At 38.7% G+C, this 20,955-nt stretch overlaps 1 protein-coding gene across 1 annotated transcript in view; it reads right to left on the bottom strand.

The window, feature by feature from the left end:
- The window catches only part of CFAP47 (cilia and flagella associated protein 47), a 266,976-nt gene that overhangs the window by 168,475 nt on the left and 77,546 nt on the right, over nt 1–20,955 (bottom strand). Inside the window, exons 34-42 of the mRNA XM_033053233.1 lie at nt 19,850–19,947; nt 18,634–18,750; nt 14,525–14,659; nt 13,915–14,027; nt 10,976–11,126; nt 10,231–10,319; nt 7,813–7,899; nt 4,345–4,415; nt 3,100–3,248 (exon numbers count right to left, since the gene is read on the bottom strand). Coding sequence (XP_032909124.1) covers nt 3,100–3,248; nt 4,345–4,415; nt 7,813–7,899; nt 10,231–10,319; nt 10,976–11,126; nt 13,915–14,027; nt 14,525–14,659; nt 18,634–18,750; nt 19,850–19,947 — 1,010 coding nt within the window. The remainder of the gene's footprint in view (nt 1–3,099; nt 3,249–4,344; nt 4,416–7,812; nt 7,900–10,230; nt 10,320–10,975; nt 11,127–13,914; nt 14,028–14,524; nt 14,660–18,633; nt 18,751–19,849; nt 19,948–20,955) is intronic.

The raw sequence follows: 20,955 nt of genomic DNA on the forward strand, positions 1-20,955 counted from the left end.
ACAGGACAGCATTAACAGTGTGCAGGGTTTACTGTTAATGAGTATAGTTAATAAAAGAGCTGTTGAACTATCTATCCAATCCCATTGCTATCTGATGTTTCAAAAGCATGTAGGACTACTAGGAATTTGCAGTTGCCCATGCAAGTCAGTAAATAAGAGCAACAGATAGCAAAATATTCTTTCAATAAACAATTCCTTTTATACTAGACACTTAGCTATAAAAGTCTGGACTGACATTGTTAAACTATGATTTAATATATTATTATCATTAAAATTTCCATGTTGTTTATATTTAAATCACCTCCCAGAAACAAATATATATTTAAAAAGCAACACAATTATGCTTAAAAATATATAATATCTTCTATGAAAATATCTATGTTAAAATCTGAAAAATGTCCATTTCAATTTTTCTTAAAAAACAATGAAATACTGAAACAAATCCTTGAGAAACATGCTAAATGGCTTGTGCTGTCATTTCAAACCTTAGAAAAGTTAACATAAAGATTATTTCAAAATAAGGAACATCCTTGAGGCCAGAAGCTTTGAATCAGTGTATCCTCTTGCTGTTATTACAGATATACAGCTGCTGCAGTGATGGATAGGATTCTTAATCAGATTCAAGACCAGTGATTTAAATCTCAATTCCTTCTTCATTGATTGTAATGAAGGAGCAGACCTACTCTGATTATTACTTTGGTTTATTTATCAAAAAGGGTTGGAAAGGTAGTTAGAAAAAAATCACCAAAATGCTAAAGTAAATTATTTATTAGATTTTATATACAGCACAAGTCTGTATTTGAATGATACAAGAGTCCTCATTGTGTGAAGTCATTTGATCATCATACAGTATGGTGGCTGCACTTCTTTGTCAATTAGCTAATGGTATGACTCAAATATTGCAGCCATATACAAAACATTTAAGAAAGCCAGATTCTTCCTGTGTCATTACCATACTGCCCTAGAATCATGTTAGCTATCTTGCAGTTTCACCTTTCTCTAGGAGATTTAACACAACTCCTCAAAAATTATGCAATTAAGTCGATGGAGCTAATTTTTCTAACCTGAGGTTCTTTATATCAAATATTTTGCACTTTGAGGAGCCTTTAAATGCATCACATCTACTCAGTTAAGCTGGAAGAACCAGGTGTTCCAGAAAAAGTTACCATACAGGACCTAACAGCAGCTTCTCTGTGGCATTAATGCTTCCTGCTGTGAAAAGGTCAACTAAACCTTTGATAAGAACAGTGACTAGTAGCTAGATGTCTAAATTTATTTCTACATCACTACTGCAGGCAACACTGGGGCTGTCAGAAATGTACTTTTTCCTTTCCACCTGAACTATGACTGTCCTCCAGCTCCAACCACATCTCTCTAATTAACACTCTTTCCTTAACCTATCTAAATTCCCCTTCTCTTCACTATATTATTTAACTTGTGTAACGTGAGCCTACTCCTCTCAGACAGAGTCTGTACTTCTGCTTTCAATAAAGATACAACAAACAGGTAAATTGTCAATAGCAGAGATCTAAAAGGTATAGAATCCTAACAGGTAAAAGGAGATCCTTCTCAGATTTACTCCCAGACGGCAGTAGGATTGGTTCTTCCTGTCTAGAGACTGCATCTAGATATTTCATTGAATTAAACTGATGGACCTAAAATTCCTTTATGGATGTATTGCTGTTGATGTGTATTTCTTCCCTAATAATTTCTCTCTTTGAATGATGCTGATCTCTGGATTGATTTCCCACTGAACCATTCACAAAGATTGCTAACCTCTATCTTGGGGACATTAATTCATCCTCTTTGTGGGTGATTACCAGCTGGCAATAAGGTGTGAGCTCACTATTTCAATATACATTCAACAGAAAATCCTTCTTCCACCTCTTTTAATTTTCCAGAAAATCAAGAGAACTGTATACTCTTTAAGACATCCAGTCATATGGTTTGTTTTCTTTTAAAAATGGCCAGTATTTTCAAATACTGGACAGAGTCAGAAAGACAGATTTGGGCATCACTGTATTAGTCTTATTTTCCTTTATGAACAAGATTTTTTTAAAAAATTGGACAGCCTAGCTAAAGTCATGTTTAAGCAAAAAAAAAACCCCATCAAACACACAAACACCAGACACCAGCAGAAGTTCCATGTTCTATAGAAGGGAAAAATACGGAAGGTGAGAATGTGCAGGAGAAAAAGTCATTTAGTTTTAGATACATTGTTCTAAACCATCAAAACATGGCAGAGAGAAAGGCAGAGGCAAGTAACTGCACAGAGGGGAAGCTGAAACACAGAGGCAGTGTTATGAAAGGAGAATGCAAGCCTTGAGATCAGCAGCACAAAAAAGAAAATTATAGAAACAACAGGGTTCTGAAAAACATTGACAGCCAGAGGCAAAACACAGCAGACAGGTTAAAGAGGTGAAAAGATGGACTAAAGACAGAAATAAGATTGTGACCACTGAGATAAATGATTACAGGAATATCAAAAAGCTGGATTGCAAGGTTCTAAGTTGTGCCCTTTGATCAAAATCGGACCTTGATACTTTGATTGAATTTCAATTACGTATACATGGCAAAACCTAGGCTACATGAGTCAAGAGAGACAGAGAGGTTGTGGAGTCAGTATTCATGTACAGTCTTTTCTGAATGGAACCCTGATTAAGAGAAAAATTTAAAAAGAAACAGCAAGGAAAATTATTATTCTACTTTGACAGCATACCCTAAATATAGTGATGAATACATGAAGAAATACAGAACTGTAAGGTCTTTATTCTTTCCCTTCCTATGCATTATTCTTGCACCCACGTCAAGACATATCATTTAAATTTCTTTTCTCTTCTGAAGTTCAGATGCCTAGAAAAGCCACCAAAATAACATTCCTTGCAGTATTACCTTTCATTATTTAGTTTTAAAGTGAAAAGTTGCCTGCAGCATTTCATATAATTCTAATTATGTGTAAAAGGAGAGTAAACAGTTGCCCTTGATGGGGACCCCCAAGTCCCTTTTCACAGCACTGCTCTCATTTACCCTATTCATACATAATTGGTAAAAGTCCTGATTCTTACCTGACATGATAAACACAGAACACTTTATTCTTACCTTCTCATTAACCAGAATGACAATGCAGTAACGCTTTTCCTGATAAAAGGGAAGGAAGTGAATATCTAAGGCTGCAGAACCTTTCCCTTTCAAGAACAGTGTTTCCGCTGGACTGAAGAACTCATGCAGGAGGCCAGACTGATCAGCCGCTAAAATAAATTTAAGTGGATGTTTAGACACAGTAGCACAGGTTGTAAAATAAAGTAGTTACATGAGTCTAAATAAAAGGATACTGTATATAGCCTCCTGCAACAATCAGTATTTGAGGCACACGTGTAATCAGTAATCAGTATTTACAGTTACAGTTGTGTAGATGTGCTGCAATATTGCATGCTGTATTATTTAAATATATTTTGCTAATTACCTGTGTTCTTACTCTGTGCACTGAAACAAAACTGGGGAAAACAGTTCACACCAATAAAAAGTCCCTAAGGAGTTACAAACTCTAAGAAAAGGTCTACTCACATCAGAAGGAGAAGTATAATTTACAGCTACTTAAAGAAAGAATCTCACTGTCAGAGCAGCAACTATGCCTGAAATCCTCTAGAACAGGCAAAACCTAAATACTGGCAACAAAGGGGTTTTTTTCACTGCTTTCACAAAAGCATTACACTGAGAAAGAATCTTAGGGTTGAATCTGACAGAGTCTGACTTTCTCACTGTTTTTCATCTGCTAAGTACATTTTGACACTGCAGAACCAGACCTTCAAGCTTTGCTGGCTGGTTTTCTAGGCAGGACAGCAGACTAAAGAATATACGTGAAAGTGAAAACAACAGACATGAGTGAGATCACAAAACAAAACTATGCCAAACTCTGGCCAAATGCACAGAACAGGGATGGGACACCCACAACTTCTCTGAGCAACCTGTTCCAGTGCCTCACCACCCTCACAGTAAGAATTTCTTCCTCATATCTAATCTAAAACTGCATTCCTTCAGTTTAAAAACATCACCTCTCATTCTATCCTACATACCCTTGTAAAAAGTCCCTCTCCAGCTCTCTTGTAATTCTTCCAGGTACTGGAAATCCAAAATAAAATCACCCTGGAACCTTCTCTTCTCCAGGCTGAATTTTTTACTGTGATGCACAATTTAAGGCCAAAATTTTATGAAAACTATAAGTAATAGTTACTGAGCATATTCATAAATAATATTTACTGAACATACTTATATGTCAAAACTTTGCTTCTGTAGATAATCTAATTTCTACTGTAGTAAGACATGAGGTATTGCATAGGTACTTACATAGGCAAATCTCTTTCTTTGAATCTTCAGGCAGTGCACCATTTTTTGAACTTAATATGTCTTTTTCAGAACTAAAAGGAAAAAAAAATTAAAGCAATATTCCGAAGCTGGACATTTCTATAACCAATAGATAGCTTAGTTCCCCTTTTTATTAATAAATATCAGAAAAAACAAATATTTAAAAAAAAAAACCACTACATTTTGGAACCATTTTTCAAAATCAGCTTATCCACTTGAGGTGGCTACAGAAATGACCTGTATTAACCAGCATTGCAGTTAATCAGTCAGAATAAACCAAATGTAATCAAGGATTTGTCTAAGAAAGGAAAAAGGGATGAATCTTAACGTAATCACCTGAACTTTGTTCATTACAATATTGCTTTTCAAGTGTATTTGAAAAGAGCAGATATACTTGAGAAAAATAGCTTCGAAGAAAGTCTCCTTTGAACTCCCATTCCCCCAAGGTAAACTGTGCTCCTCACCATCATATTTTCTTAATATGACTTTATGTAGTTTTCTATTCCTCTTCACAAGTAATTCCCACCATTCTTGACAGGTGTTAAGATTATGCGGTTACATTTATGTAAGGAGAGTTTTGTTTCATTTACATAGAGTTCAAAGATGCTGAAAACAATACTATAATGTATCTCAAAAAATACTGCAAGTTTCAGCTCAAGATTCAGATTTAAAATTATCCACACATAAAAGTCATTCCCCCTGGCAGTAATATGTGATGAACCAGCATAAAGCAAACAATTACTACATACAGTGTTTGTTAAAATAAACAGTTAATCTTGCTGGGCTAAGAAAAAATCACAACCTTAAATAAATGGACTTGCAAAGTTCTCAGAATATGTTACCCTGGAGATTTGTTTTAATACCTATACTTAAAGACTATTTTTTAGAAAGGAAAATTATCTCAGAGTATATGGATACAACAAACTATTTATACTGTACTTTACAAATAAGTAAAATAAAATAAGTATACTGTACTTTGCAATAAGTATCTCATGTTAAAAAAAAATACAAATTTTATATAAAACATAATTTCTCTCAATGCTTTCTCTTTGAAAAAGGATGCCAAGTCATGTTTGCAAAAATAGAGACTACAGCAGAAGAATCACTGTAAAACTAACAAATAGCTCAAGAGTTGTATAAAAAAATAATAAGAATAGTATAACAAAATACATAACATTTTTCCACTGGTGAGAATTATACATTGAATAAGTTCTATTTTCAGATCTGAACAACTGAGAAACTCATTAGACTGATTTAACACAGCATTGAACTTCTCTCAATGCCAATTTTTTTCTTACTTCAGTGAACAAAGCACTTGCAGGTAAGTGATGTGCAAAGAAAACAAATCTGTGTAGTGGAAGACATGAACATTGTGTCTCATTCTTCCATAACAAAAAAGAAATAGCAACTTGTTCAATAAAAAACCTGAAAGCAATAAAGTTCAGAAGGTATAAGAAGCTTGGTTATGTTCAAAGTCTGGTTCAATACATCCTCTTTCAATACACAGAGAAATAAGGAAAAGGATTAGGCAGAAGAGCTTAAAGCTGCCATAAAATAAGTACACAGACTGCTCACTGCACCTGGTTCAGACAAATCCCTGGGATCAACAGAGAATGTGGAATGAATGGCTCAAAAGCAGCCCTGTGGAGAAGCACTTGGGCATGTTGGTAACTGAAAGATTACAGACGAGCTGGCAATGTCCACTGGCCCAGAGAGCCAAATGTGTCCTGGGCTGCATCCCAAGCAGGGGAGGGAGGGGACTGTGCCCCTCTGCTCTGCTCAGACCCCACCTGCAGTGCTGCCTCCACCTCTGGGGTCCCCAGCACAGGAAAGACAGAAGCTGCTACAGGAGGGCCACACTAGTGGTCAGAGTGCTGGTGCACCTCTCCTATGAAGATATCCTGGAGAAGATGAGGCTCCAGGAAGACCTCACTGTGGTCTTTCAATATTTAAGGCCAGGGCAGACTCAGCTGGGGATGGGGGGAGAGGAGAGCAGCCCATGAAAGAGACCAAGAAACTTTTCCAACTGTCCCTCATTTGGTTTGGGTTTTTTTGCTAACAAAGCAAGATAATTCTACTGTTCATCAAACAAACAAGAAGGTCAAGATAATGCTACAGGTGAGGATGGGTTAATGAGGGCACATTTCAGTTGTCTGGCTGAGGTATGAATATTTTCAATTCATTTTGCTGTAGTTTTACACTTACAAAGCACTTAGAGAAATTTGCCCTCAATTTGTACACAGCATTTTCTGGATTTACCAAAAGAATGAAAATTATTGCGGCCAAAATCTTCTTACTGATCAGTTATGAAACACACACACACTACTTTTTTAATACAAATTTCAGAAGTTTGTTCCATTCAAGAAAAAGATGTTCTGAAAAGCGGCATTTTACTTGCTTCTGCTATAGATGACAGAAATATCCAAACACATAGCAAATCAGTACTGGAAATTTCTAAAGACCTAAGATGCCCTGAAATGAATTTCCATAAGAAGGAGATCAGGATGACTAAAATTACACTATTTAAACTGATTGTCTGGGGATAAATTATGTTGAAATATGCAAGATGATTAAAAAATCCTTTTATATAGCAACAATTACTATACAGTTATTTAATTTAGTAGAAAGTGTAGTATAAATTGCACTTTAGAAACTATTTCCAGTTAAAATAGGTATATTTTTTCTTAATAATAAAATGCTCATTATTTTTCTGGTTTTAACTTTTTTCTTTTTTTTTTTTTATTTTTTTAAAAAGGAATTTGAAGAACAGTCTGCATTTCATAACATGGCTCTGGAACTTCCCTATGATTACAATTCAACCTATAGTATTGACGAGGTAATAATTTATGATATTTTCCAATAATCCTTGAATAAGTGTTTCAGGATTTTGAATGCTTACATGAGCTTTAAAAATTACATGTCCCAAACTGTGGAAAACATTTTAAGTTATTAAATAAGGAATTATTTAATTACTAAATTTTTTTTTTTTAGATCTGTTTATGATTTTTTTGCAGTAGTGTCCTGGGCAGAATTCATTCTTTTTTTCTCAGTAGTTGGTAAAATCCTCTGTTTAAGAATAGGATGAGAATAATGTTGCTAACACTCTGATATTTTAGTTGCTGCTGAGCTGTGCTTACTCTAAGCCAAGGACTTTCCAGCCTCCCATACTCTGCCAGGGAGCAGATCCACAAGAATCTGTGAGGGAGCATGGCCAGGCTGGCTGGGCTGGAGTGGCCAAAGGGACACCACAGAACAGCAGGTTCAGCATGAAACCCAGGCAGAGCTGGCCAGGGGGGCCTCCCACTGGTTGGGACTGGTTGGGCATGTATTTCCATGTCCTAAACTGTAATTCTTTACAACAGGTAGCACACAGCTAGGCACAAACAGATAATAGTAATAGAAATGTATGATCCAATATATTATAGTTAGCAATTGCTATCTGGAACTTACCTAAACTTTTGCTCCTTCTTTACTTGCTTGGCTTGATACACTTTCTCTGGGTGCATTAAACAGTATGTGGATTCCAGCAAAATTACCCTGGAGTACAACAAGTATGCAACATTACCGCTTTTTAACTCGCGGAATGAAGATGAAACTCAATTTATTCTAACTTTTAAATGCAGTAAAGAAGCTTATTATTTTCAATTAAACACACTTTGAAAGTACTTGTTGCGCTTTAACCCCAGTTTTTCTGTAAAAGATCTCCCTTGGTATCAAACTAGCACTTCTTAGTGTTATTTGCAAGTAAATAATATACCTCCTGATGAAACACTAGATTGTTCAAAACACTGAAAGCCTGATACAAAGAATTTTACCTTTAGATTACTGGTTCAAATGTCACCCAAATTGATAATGACTTAACGTAGTTGTCAAGTAGCTTTTGAATTATATAAAACTAAATTACAGTAATTTCACGACTATAAGGCGCACTCTTTTGACTAAAATTTTCCCCCGAAACCGGAAGTGCGCCTTATAGTCCAGTGCGCCTTATCTGATGGACAAAGTGGCAAAATTTGCCGAACCGGAAGTGCGAGCCGCGAGGGGAGTGGCCCCGCAGCAGGGTTGGGCTGTGAGGGGGAGTGGCCCCGCGGGGCCGTGCAGGGCTGTGAGGAGCGAATGGCCCCGTGGGGCCGTGGCAGGCTGTGAGGGGGAGTGGCCCCGCGGGGCCGTGCAGGGCTGTGAGGAGGGAACGGCCCCGCAGGGCCGTGCCGGGCTGTGAGGAGAGAGTGGCCCCGCGGGGCCGTGGCAGGCTGTGAGGGGGAGAGGTGTCCCGTAGCAGCGTCAGGATGTGAGGGGAGAGGGGCTCCGCGTGGGGGGGCCTGCCAGCATCAGGGCGGCCGCCGCGCAGGGTGGGAAAGCCGCTGGAATCAGGGCAGTGGCAGCGTGGGGCAAGCCCACCGACATGGGGGCACCCGGAGCACCAGGGAACTCCCGGAGCAGCGGGGCCCCGGGGACGCCGCACGGAGCGGCGGCGGGCCTTTTCCGGCCCCGGGGATGCCGCACGGAGCAGCGGCGGGCATTTTCTGGCCCCGGGGACGCCACACGGAGCGGCGGCAGGCATTCCCTGGCCCTGGGGACCCCGCACGGAGCGGTGGAGGGCTTTCTCCGGCCCCGGGGACGCCGCACGGAGCGGCGGCAGGCGTTCCCCGGCCCCGGGGACACCCCACGGAGCGGCGGCGGGCATTTCCAGTCCCAGGGATGCCGCACGGAGTGGCGGATACAGGCGGGCCTGGGGGCCAATGGCTGCCGGGTTGGGGCAGGGCCTTGGCCAGCAACCGCGCGGGGGGAGTTGGGGGCGGAGCCTCGCTGGAAAAAAAAAAAAAGGTGCGCCTTATAGTCCGGTGCGCCTTATCTGACCTGCAAAGTTTCAAAATTTGCCGACTCCCGGAGGGTGCGCCTTATAGTCCGGTGCGCCTTATGGTCATGAAATTACTGTACATAAAACTAAATTACTTAATCACTTTACTGATAATTTCCAAGGGAGTTATCCAAATCATAAGACTAATTCAGCTTCACTGGCCACCTCAAAGACTTCAAAATAAAAGACAGAAGCTAATTAAACTCATGATTCCTACACACAAGGCTTGGAGCAGTGGAAACAGTCCTGCTACAGGATTGTTATTGTTGTTGTTATTACTATTTGTAGATACCAATCCTATTCTGTGGGAAGAGAAATTTAATTTGCAGTTTCTGAAACACGTATATTCATTTTGCATAAAAAAACAAGTTAAAAATGTTGTGAAAGATGGTTCCTCCAAATAAATGAATGAGATGAACCAATGCTTAGTTCTAAAGACTAAAAACAAAATATGGAGTCAGATCAAATAAATATATTTTAAAGGGGTACAACAAAATACTTCCTTTGTACTAAGGAAAGCAATATTTATAACTCTGCAGTTGTTGCAGTTATGATGAATACAAATTAAAAATTAGACTAACTGATAATGATGCAAGCCCCAAGGCAAAAGCATTTTTTTTTCTTTTGCATGCTTAATAACTTAAACAGCAGGATAAAGCAGATTGGGGAAAAAATAACCAACTATTAATTAACATGGCTTGTTTCTCTTTGTAATTCTACTGGACCTCAGCCAAACACAAAAATACAAGCAAGGTTCATGAACTGTGTTTGATTAAAACTCCAGCTTTACTGCTTACACTGAGACGAATTTCAATTAAGGTTTATTTATCTTCTTTATTCATTAGATAGCTTCTATTTCATAGTGCTTGTAACAATTTTGGAAATGTAAATCCCTATCATTCAACCTCCAGCTTTTACATTTTTAAGAAGAAGAAGAAAATTATGGAAAAGAGTGGATGAAACAGGATGATCATTAGAGACTTGTCCTTATATCATTGAATATACCATACCTGAATATGCCATCCATTTTGAAGGGATTAGTAATATTTAGGCTAAATTTCTTCAGCTCATAACATGGGGATCTGCACTTTATTGTACCCTAAAAGAGAAAAAAAAACAAGGCCAAGAATCAAGCTATCATCATTTTTTCCTTCTTATCTTATCTATGTCCTCTATTTTTCCTCTTGCCCCAGCCCTCCTTTCTAACAGAGTCAGGGGGCTAAAAAAAAGGATCATATAAACACCATTTAAATTCAGAAGTCTATCCAGATGTGCTTGCTGAATGTGGATTATAAACACAGGCCTACCTAGCCTGACTGGAATGTATCTGACAATTACAGAGTCAGTGTGGTTAAAAAGCACAAATAAATACAGAAACATCTAACAAAAGTTATGGTCCAGCTACACATGATATCTGAAATCACTAGGCTGAAGCACATAAACACCCCCATAACAATTTCCAGTAACATTCAGATACAGAAAGGACTCCAAATTTATTCTCAGACAATCAATGCAAATTTTCACCATTTTTTCAGGATTCAAATGTGATTTATATCCTTAGGAATTTTACATATTCCTCTAGGGTTTTTGCTGCATGTACATAATCTAATATTGGAAATCTGAAAATTCATAGGTCAAAGGTGGATGCTGATGGAAACTGACACTTTCATTCTTACCTCACTTCCCTTTGGTTTGATATAATGTACAGAATAACAATTTTTTTGTGACAATATTAATCATACAAATGTAACTTACAAGAGGGTCAATATTCTTAACTTCAGCTTTCAGAGAGAATGTCATTGTGGCAGCATTTACTCCATCAACTTTATTTGAGATCAGTATCAATACTGCCTCAGCAGGGTGCAGGAAACGAATTGTGAATTCCACATTTATAAAGCCTTCTCTCCTATGGAAAACAAGCACAAAACCAGGGCTCAGAAATTACTCAGAAATGCAACTTCAGGAGCACATTTCAGAGTCTTTGTACGGGAAGGGTCCTGGAAAATAAAGCAATTTGTTTCCTCTGAAATACTTTGTTGTAGTATAAACTTCTGCCTAAGAGTACCTTAAAACATTCTAACAAAAGAACTATATAGATAAAGAACAATACTAAATCATTTTTGCTTTTACATCAGCACATAGCTTAATTTTTCTTCACACACACACTAGCACAGGAAGTTCTCTTTCATTAGAGTATCGCCCTAAATTAAAAACTGATCCAATTTATGCTCCTCTATCTTAATAGGTTTTTTCTGAGTTAAGCAGTCAGCCTCTTATGCATTTTTTGGGGCAGATCTAGATAGTCTTAATCAAATTATCATTGAAGAGTGAGAAAGAAATTAGTTAAAAACCCTTCAGAATAATGACTAAAGCTGAGTAATTAAGAGGGAGAAAGAACGAAGTTCTCTTGTACAAGCAACACCTTCTCTCTAATGGGAAAACTGGAGAAGACCACATAGAACAAGAGTTTAGACTAGCTACAAATTTAGAGTTTATCTGCATCAGTCCTTCAATGAAGCAAGAACAATAAGAAAATTTTAATGCCTGAAGCTCTCACTTTGAAGCTCTCAAAATGTCTCTCTGGTTTTGAGATTAGTCTTAAGAAGGCAAGAAGTCTCCAGTTGTCAATTCTGAATATTCATGATGAAACCCTGGAAGTTATGAAAACCTGGTTCTTTCAGCTTTCAAGTTCCTACTGCAGAGCCCCCAGACAGTTCCATTTATGACACTGAAGACTTGCCAAGACCCCCAGAGTCTGAGGCTCCTTGGTCACCTCACCATTCAAAATGTTCTGAAAAAACATACTGTGATGCAGGCACTCAGAGGAGCAAACTGCCTGAGCCATACACTCCCAGAGCCATTTCAAGGATCAAGTTTTAAGAAGTTTGCTCTGGTCACAAATAAGAAGGACAGACAGCAGTATACAGCACTTTGTGCCTGATCTTTGCCCTCTGACTCATGCAAGAGCTGACAATTTGGATTTGAATTGTTGCCTTCTGTGGCAAAACCACAAAGTTGCTCAGTTTTTATCTCTATTTATCCATGTTGTGGTCAATGTAAAGTGAGGGCAAATTCATCTTACAGAATTGTTCTATAACCCTGGGGGTTTATGCTATTCCTGCTGTGAACTGCAATTCAACACAGCACAGTGCAGTGCTCTGGAGAGTGGGAACCTCAGATCAAGGATTAATGATGCCATATGCAACATGAGACACTCAGCTACACTGAGAATGTTATTCACATCACTATAATTTCCCAACCCACAACATTATGATCTAACATAAAGAACCTGCAAGTCTCCCATATGTCTCATCAATCCTTGGAGTTTTTAAACACTTGCATCAGAATATTAAGAAAGCTATTAATTTCAAAGAACCTATTTTTCATTTAATGACCATGCCATTATGATAAACTCTGCAGAGGTTAATGTGCATGACTGACATTTCCACAGGTTTTATATTTCTATGCAATTTTTCAATTATTTGTTTCTATACATAATGCCAAGCAGCTCAACAACAAGGTTGTGCACATTTTCTTCTGTCTTGATTTTGCTTTGTGTTTTGTTTTGGGTGTTTTTTAAAGGTGAAGCAAAAAACAGCCATGGTATTGACCTTTCATAGAAACACATGATATTTTCAAGGATTACATTTCTATGATAACTCTTATTTGAAGTAATTGAAAAGAAAATGGAATCAAATTAGGCTCACAGCTTGCTGAAAACATTGCATTATTTGTTGTTCTCTTTGCACATATTTATAATGGGCATGTAATTTAATACTGACACATTGATGGTCCTTAAAGAGCACTGTATTTATGTTGAGTCTTCTTGAATTTGACCATCTATATTTGAATTTTTTTTCTCCTTCACAGTTTATTTTCATACAAATTTTGACGTTTTCTTTTACCTCTTTACAGTCTTGAATCCATTTTATCTGTAAATGGATATCTTGCAGATAAACTTAAAAACCGTTAACTGGCAGCCAGAGTCACCACTATATCCCCCTTGTCTTCACTAGTTAAACAGGGATTAATGAAATTCCTGCATTAATTCATACATCTGCACAGAAAGAGCAAATGTACTTAGTGAACAAAAACGATGAGATCATGATATACTATGAGTATTTCTGCTATCAGAAATTATAATGCTTTCCCAAAATTAAATCTCTCTCAAATTCTTAGATGTCTCTCAGACATGTAAGATGAACAACTAACTACATCACATCCATCTTGGTGGGGAGGAAGGATGGGGACAAAAAGATGCAGTGTAATGCTACTCAAACCTGTGTCATGCTCTCTTGAATTCCCAGTCATGATTAATTTAATAAGAGGCAACATCTGAGACTTCAGAAGAAAAGAAATCTACCTGTTCATAATGCTTCTACAATGCATTGATGTACAAAATGTGAATCAAGTTTTGATACATAGGGGAAAAATATCCATTGGAGACAGATGACTCCTGTAATGATCTGAAGGCTTATATACTGCTCGTAAAGCTCTATTGGGCTCAACTGAGAGTCCCACTGAAATATCACTCTAGATTTGTTACAGGTTAAGGAGAAAAACCTCACCCTTATACCAACTAATTTTGCCCTGTTTGTAGTTGAACACATTTCTATTGTTCCACCACTCTTAAATTAGTTAAGTTTCTATTTCTGTAATGCTAGAAATAATAATACTAACAAGTCATTACTTACGTAGGGGGAATAGTAACAGTGTTTCCTTTAGGTAAAGAGAAATCATCGGCATCTCTTCCCACAAGAATAGCATTGTATGCCAAAGTATTACTGCTTGGGTTTTTCAGCTGCACCTACCACAACAAAAACAACAAGATCAGCCTATTTTTACTCATTTTTTAGACTATAAAAGGTACGCTCTGCAGGAAAGTTCCAAATACAAAGTATGGATATCACAAAATAAGAAACTTCTTCAAATAACTGGGTAGATAATTTTCCTTCCAAAGGAGCATAGACTTCCCATGGACTATCCAACTTTAATTTTTGAGAGTAGAGTGTACACTGCACTCCTATGCCTGTGAATCTCTTATTCCTCTCTTTGATCTCAGATTTGTCAAATTTGTAGATTTTTTCATGCGCTTTCAAGTATAGGGAAAAAACAGAAGTGAAATCCCAAGACTGAAGAGAATAAAAACAGAAAATGCACACTTTCATCTTCTATAGTTACTAGCCAAATGTCATGAAACCTATAAATTCTTTGTTGTAGGTTATACATAATATAAATACATATATACACACACAGTGTTCTAAGCTTGCATTACTATGAATCTAAATTCAATGGTATCAATACCTGCTTCCCAATAGTTGTATGGAGACCACCTATAAATTCTACAGTATCCTTGGGTAAGTACTGAGGCAGAGTCTCATACAAGTGGACACACAGAATAAGCATCATGACAGGGTTTGGATCACAGATATCAGTGGCCTAATATTGGAAATAAAAAAAAAACCAAAAAAAAATTCAGTTAAAATTTTTCCTATATAGTCTAAAGATAAGGAAAAAATTAAGTTAATTATTATACAAATATTTTTAATCTAACCTGTAATAACTGGATTATTCTCATGGCTAATATGAATCTTGTCACTGCACAAAAGAAACCCTAATTAATCAAAACAATTAACATGCTCTGGTGATAAACCTAGGGTAAAAATTACAGTAAATTCACGAATACAAGCCGCACTGACTATAAGCCGCATCTCTGGGTGTTGGCAAATATTTTGGTTTTTGTCCATAGATAAGCCGCACCCTAATATAAGCCGCTCTGTCGTTCGCAGCGAGGACCCGCGTGCAATTAGTAACAGAACCGCGGGAGGGCGGGGTTTACTGGCTGAGCTAAGGCTGTGCAGGCTCGGCCTGCTAGGGGCCGCTGACGGGGCCAGATGGCCCAGCACGGTGCTGCAGCTCGGGGCCGGCCGGCGCTGCCACTAGGCTCGGTCACCCCGGGTCGGCGCTGCCCTGCGGTGGCAGGCAGGGACGGAGCTTCCCCTGCTCCTACGGCAGCGGCGGCGGGCGGGGACGGAGCTTTCCCGCGCCCGTGGCGCCGGCGGCGGGCAGGGACGGAGTTTCCCCGCTCCTGCCGCGGCGGCGGCGGGCGAGGACAAAGCACCCCGTCGGCTCCCCGAGCCGCGGCAATGGCTGCGCGGGGCTCCCGTCGGCTCCCCGAGCCGCAGCAATGGCGGCGGGCGCTTCCCCCCCCCCTCCCTGGGCCGCAGCAATGGCGGCGGGCGCTTCCCCCCCCCTCCCTGGGCCGCAGCAATGGCGGCGCGCGCTTCCCCCCCCCTCCCTGGGCCGCAGCAATGGCGGCGCGCGCTTCCCCCCCCCTCCCTGGGCCGCAGCAATGGCGGCGCGGGCTTCCCCCCCCCTCCCCGGGCCGCAGCAATGGTGGCGCGGGCTTCCCCCCACCTCCCCGGGCCGCGGTAGGAGCGGCCCGGGTCCCCCCTCTCCTCCCCGGGCCGCAGCAATGGCGGCGCCCCCCCCGTCTCTCCCCTGGGCTGTGGCAGAGGAGGAAAGAGAGCTCTCCCGCCTCTCTCCCCGCCCCCCCGTGCTGCCTACAGGGAGCCAGGCTCCACCCGCGGTGCAACAAAGTAGCGATTTGTAACAATCGCAAAATGCCGACTTTGAAGCTGCTCGGCTCAGCACTCTGGCAGGCACTTCTGAGGTTGTATTAGCCGCTCCTGATTATTAGCCGCATTTCCGGTTTAGAAGCAAAATCTTAGTCAAATTGGTGCGGCTTGTATTCGTGAAATTACTGTAAGCTCAACTTTTATCCCAAAGGTTCAGCAGAAACAAATGCTAATTTTATTAAATGCAACATAACAGAAAAAAGCAAGGAAATTTTACTGTCTGGAAAAAGACACATCTTTACTAACTTAAAATTAAAAAAAAAAAAAAACAACCTTTAGTTTATGCAAAACACCATCCCAAATACTCCTACATACAGTTCTGCAGTTGTTTATGAGGATAATTTCCCCTTCCAAATAACAATAATATAGTTGTTTCTATTGCAGATACTTTCATACTTAATTGCTTTATAACACATAGCAAGTTTCCTACAGATTAAATATTTGATTTACAGAAATTAATTTGAGTGGCAGCTGCAAAATATGTCAAACTTAGTCTTCAGCAATTGTGGTAATTCACAGAGGAGAGTGGTACAATTATTTGCCACAGAGTATGAAAAAGGGAGGAAAAAACTATTTACTCTTCTGGACTGTCTTCAGTGTTGCAAGAGAGATGTACAGACATGTTTATCAGCTATCTGAGTTAATTTTTATTTTCAAGTTAAAGTTTATGTAAAGTTTTCAAGGTAAAGTTCTCTTTCCCTGTGCCCAGCCAAGCAGCTCATCCTACACCCAGCAGTTCTCACACAGCTCCTCTAACCTTCCAAGAGAGTCCATAACTGGGCACTGATCTGAAGTTTCCCAACTCTCCATGACTACTTCCTAGATAATGTTTGTCCTTTAATTCTTAAGATTAATTTCATATACTCTTCATGCACTGATGTAATCATACATCTCGTATTTCTTTCATTCCATCCATTGGCTGAAGATTCAAACTTTAGAATGCATTCACTATGCAAAGTAAAAAAGCTTCCTCTGTGACAAAAGCTTTAAACCTGAAGTATGAAAAGTATTCTGATTTTTCCATTCATTTATCTCAGCAATGGCTATTGAATGTTAACCATTATTCCAATATGGTAGTGGTTTTACACCCCTACTTTTCACTCTTCCTGCATTTTGATCTAAGATAGAAAAGATGCCAGAGTAGATTACCTATTGAAGACTTTCTTCTGTCACATACTTCTTTCTGCCCATTTCCACTTAGATCAGAATTTATTCCCTCAAAAAATACAATTCTATCCTGTGATGAATTCATAAAATGCCATTTGTGCCATTTACCTACTAAGCTAATAACTGAATAAAAGAATAATGCATTTCTTAACAAGATTCATCAGAAAATTCACAGTCAGTGAATATGATTTGCTAATAAAAATATGTTAGCAAACCATAGCAGTAATTATAAATTAATAACAATAAATTAAAAAGTTTGAAACAAATTTCCTTTACTGGCTATTGCTAATCACTGCACTTTCTATCCTATCTCTTGGTCACACACATTCCCTCCATGTTGCTATCCACCACCCTATCTTGTAATACTTTATTTTAGGCTTTCAGCTGAATCTTCTGCAAATCAAAGCACTTCAAAACTTAAAAATATCAAACATGAATTAAAAACACATAGAAAGCCACCACAAATACTCTAGGGTTGAATTGTAAATCATGAATACAAAGTGGAAACCACTTCCTGCTCAAAGTGCTCGATCTCAAATCTACACCCTAATCCTTAAAAGGATTTTAAAGCCTTTAACTCCATTAAAAGTGTCATTTAAACCTGAAGCTGAAGACTTGCAGACAGTTGAACTTCTTCATTATTACAGATTCTTAGATTTTTAGATTGAAAATGCCAGCTGTTCCAAACCTGTCTTAGCTTGTGCTATTAAATAATGCAAATGTCCTGAGTGCTCAAAAGCAGTGACTAAGTCAAGAACTTTGCCAATGCTATTGGAACATTTTAGCCTGCTAAATTTCAGAGACAAGACTATCATAAAATTCCTTAATAAATAGAGTTCAGCAAAAGGATTTATTTATTTTGCTACTTTTATCACTCCAGAACAAGATAGTTAAAAAGTATCTACAATAGCCTTAGAAAAGTATATATGAATTTCAATAAATCTATGTAAAATACACCCTTTGAACTAAAATACAGACCGTGAAGATCCAAGAACTGTTCCTTTTTCTGATACTGACTGATTGTGTACCTTTGTTTAAACTGTTAGTCTGTACAGAGGTGGATTGTCCCATTTATTATACACAATTTAGTCTTATAACAGGTACATTAAGGAGCATATCTTAGAATTCTGCTTCCAAATCTAAAGTGTTCAACACCCTTTTCATATCTGGCATCAAGCCTCTGCCCTTGGTTTTTGTATTGCTGTATTTTTTTAAAAAATTTTCCTAGTAAAGAACTGTTACTCCTATTCTCATATCTTTGCCTGAGAGCTCCTTAATTTCAAAATTATAATAATTTGGAGGTAGGGGGTTTACATTTATCCATTTCAAGGAAACCTCGTCTTCCTTTGCAGACACCTGTCTTTCAAACCAAAACATTTATGTTCAGCTAGCTATGCACATGTGATTCTACAAAGCAAGGAATTATGGAAATTATTTCTAATCAAGTCCATTCATATGAAGCAGTATTTTAGTTTCCATCATATAGCAACACATCCTGAAATAACCACTACAATCTCACCTTAACTGGATGTGCAACACTACTATACAAAAAATCAAAATCAAAATAATAATAATATATATAAGAGCTGCTAGTATAAAATCACCTACCTTTACATCCATATCCAGACTGATAGCATGCAGAGCCTTCACAAGTATCAAGGAGTTGTGCAGAAATTGTTCATGAGTTCTTGGATCAGTAAACATCTTTATGAAGTGAGTGGGAATCTGGACAAGACAGAGAAATCCAACTCAACCTTCCACTAGGCAAAATTACTGATTTTGTATTTTTGCTCATTCAGTAATCAATAGCATCTAATTTTTTAACTGAAACTCTGTTAAAAATAAACCCAGTAAAAAGAAAAATTACAGTAATTTCATGACTATAAGGCACACCAGACCATAAGGCGCATTTTTTTTTTTTTGCAGCGAGAATCCGCGCACAACAAAGTAACGAATTAGTAATGGCTCAGCGGGCGGCTCAGTTCGCAGTTTTTGCAGTGCGCAGCTCCACTCGCAGCTCGCACTTCCAGGTTGGCACATTTCTGAACTTTGTCCATATATAAGGCACACCAGATTATAAGGCGCACTTCCAGGTTTCGATCAAAATTTTAATCAAAAGGGTGCACCTTGTAGTCATGAAATTACTGTAATACTGAAATAGTCCCCCATGACTTGCTAATGTAGGGGTAGTGGTTTTTTGTTTTTAAAAATTCCATAGGTCAAGTTTCTGCCAAGAAAACTTCCCTGTCCAAGCACCTGGAAGACACTGGCAGGCACCTGAGCTGGGACTGGAGGTCCCTGGCAATGGGAGGCTGCAGTGAATAGTGGATGCCCTGTTTGACTCCTCACACATCCCACTCTCACACTCAGACAAGGTTTCCTTTGCCAAGTCTTGAGCCCAGGTTTCCCACAGCAGAGTCTCAGCCATCAGATCCTTAAAATAATTTAATCTTAGTGCAAGAACAGAAGAACACCTCAAGCTGGTGCCTCTGAGGAAGGACCCTGCTCAAAGGAAACCCTGGGCTTTTACACACCCTCAGTCTGAGCATGTCACAGTCTGGGGTCCTGCTGGATCCTCAGCTCCTGCTGTGTCCCCCTGGTCACCTGGCTGTGCCTCAGCTCCCCAGAACCTTTGTGATGCAAAGGCTCAGTGCCAGCTCTCTCCTTGGGCTCCCACCACCCAGAGCTCCACCTGCAGCTCAGCACAGCTACACACAGCTGAACTCAATGCACTCCTCAGCATTGCAAAGGAAAATGAGGCTGAACAAAGGCACTGACATTAATAAACTGCAAAAACTTGCCCAGTGTTAAAAAACCTTCTTACCAAATACGGACAATAAGATGCTATCTGTGCTGCCAGTACCAGACCGTCTAGAAGATCTTGGTCAAAATTCACTATCCATCTCATGGGTGGTATTCCACCTGATTAAAACACAAAGCAAGATTCATGAGACTCTCTTCTCCCCAAGATGCCTATTTTGTTATAAATAGATATGGTAATTATTTGAGTAGAGGAGAGAACATAAGAAGGAAACATCCACTCACATGTAGAATTTCACTGTATATTTTTATTTCAGAGCTGTTGCTGAAAACTTGAAAAACCTCACCTAGAATATTTTAACTATTATTCACTCTGCTGCAGCATGTAAGAGTATTCATCACAGCAGAATGGAAAACAAATAATCTAAACTTAACCTCATCATTTAGGAGCCTAAATATGTAAGCTTTTAATTACTATAGGCCTAGCATTAATAGAGCTACTGAAACTCATTAAAATATGCAGAAATCCTTTAAAGTTGAAATGCTTAAGACACAAGGAAAAGTTATTGATTTTCTTTAAGGTCATATTAAATTATTTAGCATAAATGCAATATAAATGAGAGGTAACAGCTCAATTGTTACAGCACAAATCACCTCTGCTGTAAATCCCAATGCCTCAGAAGATTAGATAATTGTTTATATTTCTAATGGTTTTTATCAAAATAAAATGGATTATTAAGACATTAAATAGAGTTTATTTATAATTTCTTATTTGAAGCATCCATAACTTAAAACATTTAACACATCATTTGCACAACTTTACTCTCTCAGATTCAAGATCTCAAATTTAGGAAACACTGGATTTCAGCCAATGGCAAGGTTTTCAGATGGACTGGGATCAACTTTCTCATATGTGACAAGTTATAAAGGCTTCATTTCACTATTACACTTAAAAAATTAGTTCAACCCACAACAAATGCCTGCACCAGATCCTAAGCAAAGTCTATTTGTCATTATGCAGAAAAAGAGAAGACATTTATAGACTACAGATGAGTCATTATCAAAAAATTAAATGTCTATCACTTCACATCAAGTTGCAGATGCTTCAGCTCATCCTGCTTTAGTAAGAAAAAACAGGAGCAGATGCTGCACAAACTTAAAAACAAAGGT

This window comes from Catharus ustulatus, chromosome 2 (genome assembly GCF_009819885.2).
Source record: "Catharus ustulatus isolate bCatUst1 chromosome 2, bCatUst1.pri.v2, whole genome shotgun sequence".
Lineage (NCBI taxonomy): Eukaryota > Metazoa > Chordata > Aves > Passeriformes > Turdidae > Catharus > Catharus ustulatus.